The sequence below is a fragment of the Phoenix dactylifera genome, chromosome 9, assembly GCF_051530095.1.
Source record: "Phoenix dactylifera cultivar Ajwa chromosome 9, Ajwa_hap1_PhDact_Kaust_v1.1, whole genome shotgun sequence".
Taxonomy (NCBI): Eukaryota; Viridiplantae; Streptophyta; class Magnoliopsida; order Arecales; family Arecaceae; genus Phoenix; species Phoenix dactylifera.
Window position 1 is genome coordinate 33,360,808 of NC_143198.1, and position 8,495 is coordinate 33,369,302.

The window sequence follows — 8,495 nt, forward strand, 5'->3', positions numbered from 1 at the left end:
TACTTCATATTATTTAAACGATCTTTTTGATGTATTGACTGCGGGTATCTAAATCATAGGATTTTTTTTTATGTGCTGGTACTTTAGATTCTAACTCACTAAAGCACTGGGCAATAGAAAAATTTCAAAGAGCAATCCTAGTTATTGGCAGTACAGCCCCTACCCAACTGTACTGCAACAAAAGTCTCGTACTGCAATTCCGGATTCCAGTAGCGACCCCACGCAAAACCCCACATAAATCTCTTTCAGCTCTTCTTTTCCCTGTTGCTTCTGGGATTTATATGAAATTGGTATGAAGCCTCCACTCAAGCTAGCGATGGAAGAATTATATCGCGTCCCAGCGGAATCAATCTCTTATTCACCCTTTTCAATCGGACTCACATATCATGTGCACAAGGTATTAGAGAAAGAAGTGAAAAATAAGTACCGTAAAACGGCTACATGCCTAAAGCGAATAGCAGCTACTTTTGTACTGAAAGGAAGCACCCCCAACCGGCGGAGCCCGTTTGTAAGCTACAAGCCCGTTGGATCTCCGACCAGTCGACGGCCGGGGGAGATTCTCCGGCATGATATTCTCCAGAGAATTCACATGCCAGGGAGGACACCTCCTCCTGTCACTCCACCTCGCCACCTTTCCTTCCGATACCTCCATGACCTTCAGATGATCTCCAGCAGGGACTCTGCGCCCGTCGCCGCCCGCAAAGCCGGCGGCACTCGAGCCAATTATGATGCATGCTGCGGTTGCGACGCACCGGCTTCCCCAGCTTGCTTCTTTGCTCGCAGGCCTGAACAGGTTTTAAGGACATTAACAAACCGCGTATATATATATATAATTTATAGAGATCTAGAGAGAGCTGGCAAGGCATCGGCTGTGACGGTGGTGCATGGTATTAAACCAGGCATATTCCAGAGTGCAGGAAATTAAATTGGAGCTCACCATGGGGTAAGAGGGGTTTTGTTCGATGGCGAGGGGCGTGGAGGAGGAGGTGAGGAAGAGGAAGAGGGGGGTCTGAGGCAGGAGCTGATAGAAATCGCCATGTCCGCTCTTTGTTAATTTAGTGAAGTTTGATGTTTTTGGTTGGGGGGGGGGGGGGGGGGTTTGGGTTTAAATAGAGAGAGAGAGAGAGAGTGATGATTACATGATGATTAATTGATTGCATACATACAGCTTGGAGAGAAGGGAGGGGGCTTGCGCGTAGTTGGTCAGATCACGGCTGTTGATGAGGACACGGACGGTGGACTTTAGTGGTTTTCCGGGGAAAAAAAAGGAAAAGGGCGGATTTTAGCAGAGAAAGTTCTCTGCTTGCCGTCTGGAGTTACCAATAGCGTGCGGACTTTGGGCGACGCGTTGAATGTGGTGGAACCCACAGGTGAGATATTTGTGTGCGTGACTCGTGCACGAGATTGTGCCTTTGGGCGGGCTTTCAGCAGCCGTTCGATTGCGATCGGATGGTGCTAGGTGGCACCGTATAAACGCTTCTCGATGTGAGATGACCAGGTCAGGGTATCGCATATCACGGCTCCATTGACCATTGATGGGGAGTGGGGAGTAGAGCCCGCTGGAAACTTGGATGCACGTTTTTATCGTACTCTTGGTAGTGGTCCTCCGCCCTGGAAGATGGGAAGTCAAGCAGCCAATTTTTTGGCGTCAGGTATTGGAAGCCAGATCACCGCACTTTCAGGCCCTATTGGAAGGGCTAAAATATAATTATTAAATAATTAATTTTTTATAAAAATTCTACTATCAATAGTTTTTCTTTCAAAAACTCTACTGCCAATAGCTTTTCAAGCAGAACCTTAGAGCGCTTGTTATATAGAAATTAGATTTATTTTTTTAACTTTTTTTGTTAAATAGAGAAGACTAGAAGATAATTAGGATTGTAGATTAGATGGAAACTTTTTTTGATTCCGGCCAAATCTGATTTAATATTCAAATCATGATATTAGACTTGGATGTAACATATCATCGATTGGATTAGACCTATAAAAACTATTTTAAACTCAGCAAAGTATTTGGGACGTATTGAGGTCAAGCTAAAATGTTAGGATTCAAGCTAGATCGGGTCAACTCGGGTTTATCGTCCGAAGCATGTATCTAGTTATGTTTTTTTAACCAAAATATATAAATTAATAACTAAATATAAAAATAAAAAATAAGTAAAATTTAAAAGTGGGAAATTTAATTTAATTTTTTATTAAAAAAATTTACTTTCATCCCATCAATTGATCACTCTTAACTTTAGAAACTATATATATATACACACACACACACACAAAGAGAGAAGTGTTTCCCAAAATAAACAATGAAATACATTTTTTAAATATAATTAGTGAAAGTAGATGTGGGGAGATGTAGTTGTTGAAAATAAAAAAGGAGAATTAGTTAGAGGCTTCATTCAATGAAGTAAAGAGTTTAGACTGAAGAAGAAGGCTTATGTGAGTTGGGTCTTTGCATTGGGCCAGATTGGGTTCCAATCAGACGAGTCTTATTTTTTGTTGATCCAAAGTAGGCACATATGACATATGGGCCAGGCCCGATTGAGTCTAGTTGAACACTACATGATCCCAACCCGAGTTGAAATTTAAGTAAGGTCCAATTTTTGAACCGGACCCAACCAATGGGTCTTCAAATACAAAAAGGGCCGGGTCTAATCGAGTCAAGACCGAGCCGAGTTATAGGCCGTTCCAATCCATTTGTAGGCTTATCCATAATGCGGTAATAGACTTCAACATAGGGTTTTCCCTGCTTTGGATATCCTTACCCTCCAAATCCTAGTAAACAAGAGATTTGAATTCAAGTTATTTAGCTCAATCATCAAAGACACTTTGCTCCACGAGCTGGCACCTTCATTGCATGGTACATAGCACATTATGGTCCTAGGATAGTACAAAACTGAGATTTAAATTTAATTAGACCTGCTTTTTGAAAAAAAAGAAAAAAAAATAGAGCCAGACTTGAATTACTTTAAGTTCTAAAATTCTAATAATAACAATTGTCGTCTGCCTGTAACTATCCCCATGCTAGGTTTGTTCGATAATAAAATTATGGGCTATTACGATGGTCATTAATATATGTAATAACTAATAGTGGAATAATCAATTCATGGTGGAGAGATTATGATGCTACATTCAATCAAAATGAATACGTTTTTCATTCCCTAACATATCGATTTTAAGTAAAAAAATTCTTTGGAAGAATGACGGTAATGTCAAACAACAATTTTCATTCATATTATATGACGGTCGTTAAAATGGGATGACACTTATGTAAAAATCAATTATCTATATAAAAAGATAGAAGGCCTTTAATGTTATTATCATAGATATTATAACACTATAATGGCTATTAATTCAATATTTGACTGTTTTAACGATGCAGACTTCCATACTAAGCTGTATCACTAAGTTGAAGCCTGGCTAATGGCTGTATTGATTTGCGAGCAGTCAGATGGTACTAAATTATGCAGTCTATACATTATTAATAATACCCAAGTTTTATAAGTAATAATATCATCCTAAATTTGATAAGATCAGATTAGTTGATGTGAAGAACTTTCATGCAGCATATATCTTCAAGATGGCCTATATGGAACATCACTTTTCTTGATTTCCAACATTTCTCAGTACTCCAGATATCAGGGATTAATTAGATCAAACTTGACATTAGGGACTACTGTGCGAACTTTCCCAATCCAGCTAGTACACAGTGGATGGGCAGGTTGTTTGAGGCTGAGAAAGAAGCTTATAAGCATCTTTGAGATTAATAATTTTGCACCTGCGTCCCTTGCTCCGGCAAAGTTGATCCATCCAGTTTCCTCTAGGAATGAGGAATATCCAAGTGACATTGAGAATCTCGCTTGGCAGGATTCCAGCGAGCTGAGGAATATCCAACTCATCGGACGGCATAGTGGAAATCGATCGGCTACCATAGCAGCTCTGCAATCTACAGCTTCCATATTGAGAAGCAATGGGATCTTATTTAATGGTGTATTCTCTATTCAAGGATGAGCCTAGAATTGGATGGTTTTTTAAGCTCAATATTCTCCACAAAATCGTCACCAAAGTTCTTGCTGTTAGATTAGCCAAATTTGTTGGAGGATGAATCTCAATCGGCACTTGTTAAAGGGAGGTGCATCATTGACAATTTATGTTGCGCCCATAAAATGGTGGCTTTTTGTAAGAGAATCAAACTCAAGGGGGTTGTATGTAAGAATGGCTTTTGATGAGGTGAATTGGAGCTCTCTCTTGGCAGTTCTTCGAGGAAGAATATTCTTAGATAAGTGGGCGAGCTGGATCGAAGCATTACCTTCTTCTGCATCTATTGGTGCCCCAGTGAATGGTTCACCGAGCAAATGGATTAAGTGTCGATAGGGACTCAGACAAGGAGAACCCCTATCTCAGGCTCTCTTTATCTTGGTGATTGATGTTCTATCCTGAGTCTTGAAGCAAGCGGGCTAGCTCCATTGGTCAAAATTGAAAAAATGGGTTCCACTCTGGCTTCTCGAAACCTTACGAGTCTTTCAAAAAGAAAATCTTAGCGGCAATCAAGGCAGTTCACTTGGCTTTCGAACAAGCTTCGGGGCTAAAAACAAATTTCCAAAAAAGTTCGCCGATTTGCATGAACAAGGAAAGAGAGGAGGCTACTTTGCTGGCTTGTCCACCTTGATGAATTGCGAAAAATTGGTCATTTCCTTTTACCTATTTGGGTTTGCCGCTTAGCGATCGAAAGCTTCCGAAGCATTATTGGATGCCCCTCATTGAGATGGTCTCCTCTAGGCTCGCCGCTTGGAAAGATAAACTTAAAACTCCTTAGCATCAGGGTCGTCTTACTTTTGATTGATGCAGTGCTATCAGCGATACCATCTTATTACGTATCGGTCTTCTAGCTTCCACATTGGGTGGTCAACAGAATTGATCAACTTCGATGAGCCTTTTTGTGGAAAGGTGAGGACCATATGAGCGGTTTCCATTGTTTGGTTAGCTGGGATGGTATTTGCAGAGATAAAAAAGGTGATGGCCTGGGCATTAAAAATCTTGGTGGCATGAACCAAGTTCTTTGGCCGAGTGGGCTTGGAAACTAATCAGAGGTCCTCATGCCTGCCATGCAAGGAGGAAATGTGGAATCAGGGTGAAAGAATCATTCGTGAGAATTTCTTCGGTTTGCTCTGTATCTTGTAATCACCTATGTGATTCTTTAACGAATGCTAGGGAGAGCTTCCTGGCTTCATTTTCCATCAACCCAAATAAAAAAAAAAAAAAATGGAGGAGGTCATGAATGCATGCTTGCAACTGATTTTGTTTTCCCTGAAAAAGGTGATTTTGTTGTTGCAAGAGCAATGATGCAGATCGGGCATAGCAAGGATCCTAGTCTTTTGATCCTCACTTGCTACGTGCCTCGACCATTTATCTTTCCCCTCTGTTTGTGTCGGGCTGCTGGATTTGCCAGCCTTTGCTCTGCTGCTGTGCAGGGGAACGGAGATCTTTCGGATAAATGTGGCCTGTGCCCTTCGGGACTGGATGAAGGACCGGGATGAAATGTGGCCTGTGCCCTTCGGGACCGGGATGTCGTCAGGCCTCTGAGCACCGAGCCTGAGGTGATGAGGATGAGGCTGGCTGAGGAGCGTGAGTTCCTGCTCGTAAGCAGCGACAAATTAGGATGTATTCTTGTAGTCGGAACGAAACTGGCGGCAGCAATCACATGTTGCAAGGATCCAGTTAATCAAGTCCTCGAGAGGAAGAATGGCGACAATCTTCTTATTGGTTGTAGGGATCGAGGGTTTGAATTAGAGAGGAGCTTTTTGCGAGAGAGAGAGAGAGAGAGAGAGAGAGAGAGAGAGAGCTCGTTGGGTAACTTGGATAAATCTGACAAAAGGAGCTTTATTTGCAATATCTAGCTGCCAAGACATGAACTCTAGCTTTGTGCTTTGTCAGGTAGATGGTTAATTTCTCTTCTTTTTTTTTTCTTTTTTTTGAGTGTATGATAGAAAATCTAGAAAGAGGTGTTTGCTATATATTCTGAATAACATCCAGCCATGATCATTCTGAAGAACAAAAGCGGTCATGATCCCATCTAGTGAAGAACCTGGATAGGAAGGCATATGTTATGATGTGTTGGCTATCTTTCTTAAGATGCTGGAGGTCTTTGCGATGATATAGGCACAGATGCTATTCTTTCATTGTTTATACAGTTATATTGTCGCAACCTAAGACTAGATTAGTTGGAAATTATTATTTGAGTTTTTTTTTTGACCCCGCATAAGCATCCAAAAACTACTTAGAAATTCTCACATAAATTTTATAATTTAAGAGTTAAAGCTGTCTTCAGCCATTCAGTTGTGTGTTTTCCTTTTGGATGCTGGTGGTGTGCACTTTGTTCGGATGTCCTCCAACTGTTAAGGGACCATAAAATATTTGACTATTATTGAACGAATGATTGTTTACTTAGCCCATGATGGGTTTTATTCTTCCAAAAACAAATATCACAAGCATCCTATCGAGACCTTTACTCGTCCAACTCATAGTTTATTGAAGGCTTTTGTTTTTTTGATGGTCCCCTGACCATTTTTAAGAAGTAAGTGACATCCAAGCATCATGCTCCCCCACTGATTTTAGCTCGGCAGTATATTGTTCGCCAGCCGCCGCCGACCCTTATTTTCCCGTCAATTGCATCAGTCTTCGCCTTCTCCCTTGTTGATTTGATAGCACATTTCTCGTAGAATTTTCCAAGTTATTTCTTTTCGGAGCGAGTTGACATAAGAGTCAAAGCTGCGTCATAAATGAGGCCCAACTTGATGGGTATGGAAGTTAATGCATAAGGTCGCACGTATGTCCGCTTCTAGATATATAGCCTTCCTCTGGTTACTCCTCAGGAGCCCTATTTTCGGCCTCAACAGGGATCTAGATTCCTCAAGGTCTCTGTTTCATGTCTTTGATTACTCCGAATTGGTCCCCGCTGTCTTGAACCCTGCTTTCCACAGCAGAAGGGTGGGTCATGGCCATTTAAACGAGGGTGTTGCCTTATGATCTGTCATCGACCGTGGAAAGGGCACTAGCGTGGCACATGGCTAAGGGGCTGTCCAATCCCTTCTCTGTAGCATTTACCTTTTTCTTGTCCCCCGCTCAGAGTGGAATCAAAGGAGCCATTGATTAGGGGTTCTTTTTCTTGTTCCGCATCTTTGGTAGTTCTTGGAGAATAATGCTTCCAGTCTTGAAAATTTTCCAGCTCTTCCCGTTAAAGGAAAGAGTCTTGATTATCTGCTCTATTTTTTAGTAATTCTTTGGGTATTTCCTATCTCCACTGGTTAAATATGATAGAAATAATTGGGCATCTCAAGCATGCCAGCAGAAATAATTGGTGGATGCCTAACATTTTGTTATATATTGTGTGATTAGTTATATTGCCGTTAAATTATGAGCCGAAGATGGTTGTCGCTAAGCATGCCTTTAGGTTGGTGAGAACCAAAGAGAAATAAGGTTGAATGAGAATAAGGTGAGTACGAATTGGTAGTCGTTGAGGCCAACCTGCAAGAAATTCACTTACCACAAAGTTTCTGGTGGAAGATCTTCTAATACTTAAGTCAGAAAATTAAAACAACAGTATGGAAGAAAAAAATAATAGAGGGAAGTTGACAACGTGACAACCCTTCCGTGCGAGCAGCACGTGGCGACAATCGCGGCGCTCGTGCTCTAACTGCAACCTTGATTTAACTGTCCGCTTTTATTACTTTCGAGCAAAGCGGCATCTCGATTTTCATCTAGATCGTTCATCTCGGCTAAGATAGAAGTCGAGAGGGTCGATTCACGCTTGTGGTCGAGACGTACAATATTTTTCCCATCAAATTTTATCCTCATGTTTTAGGATTGCCTATATATAAATTCTTATTAATGGGATGTTCCATCTGTATCTTTTAACCTATTAACTATGGGCGACCGTATAACAAGTCTTAGAACAGCATGGATTAGCTTGGTAGTCGTGTTGAGGCCTAGATTGGTCGTGACAACCTATATGCAATAAGAAAATCACAAACGACGTAATTTACTGCATTAGTCTTAAATCCCGCTGCAGAATATATATGTCTTTTGATAAATTTATCGTTTAGTGATTGCTAATTTGCATTCCTCTAGATAAGAAGATACAAGGACAAAAGGAGTGCAAACAAAAACCATATACGGTGGCATTTGAACTAGGTGACTCGGTAAGACTCCACTGCAGTGGAAGGAATTGTTAGAAAGGAGCAACCCAGGATGAACGAATGATTGCTTCCACATGGAGAGCCATAAAGGATGGACCCAGCTGGCATCATGCATCATGGAAGTATTTATGCTACTTTACAACATTTTGTATCCATTACGATAGTAAACTCCTAGCTGCCAACGAATGGGCTTTTTAGCCATATAAAATTGAAGCATCGAACGATTTAGGAGTTTTTTTATAAAATAAAATTCAGCGCGTGGTTAGAGAGGCCGGCAACATCATGCCCCTCAAAATGATCAAT

General features: G+C 41.1%; 1 protein-coding gene across 1 annotated transcript; it reads right to left on the reverse strand.

Moving 5' to 3' along the window:
• Nucleotides 1–319: 319 nt before the first annotated feature.
• Nucleotides 320–1,083, reverse strand: LOC103721053 (uncharacterized). Its single transcript, XM_008811090.6, has 2 exons — nt 938–1,083; nt 320–785 (listed from the first exon to the last, which is right to left on the reverse strand). The coding sequence occupies exons 1-2, from the start codon at nt 1,036–1,038 to the stop codon at nt 446–448; spliced, it is 441 nt and encodes a 146-aa protein (XP_008809312.1). The 5' UTR covers nt 1,039–1,083; the 3' UTR covers nt 320–445.
• Nucleotides 1,084–8,495: the final 7,412 nt, after the last annotated feature.

Excerpts from the sequence above, each read along its gene's own strand:
- LOC103721053 (XM_008811090.6), bottom strand. The coding sequence starts at position 1,038 with ATGGCGATTTCTATCAGCTCCTGCCTCAGACCCCCCTCTTCCTCTTCC. Across the intron at positions 786-937 it reads AAAACCCCTCTTACCCCATG|GCCTGCGAGCAAAGAAGCAA; the intron begins GTGAGCTCCAAT and ends AAACCTGTTCAG.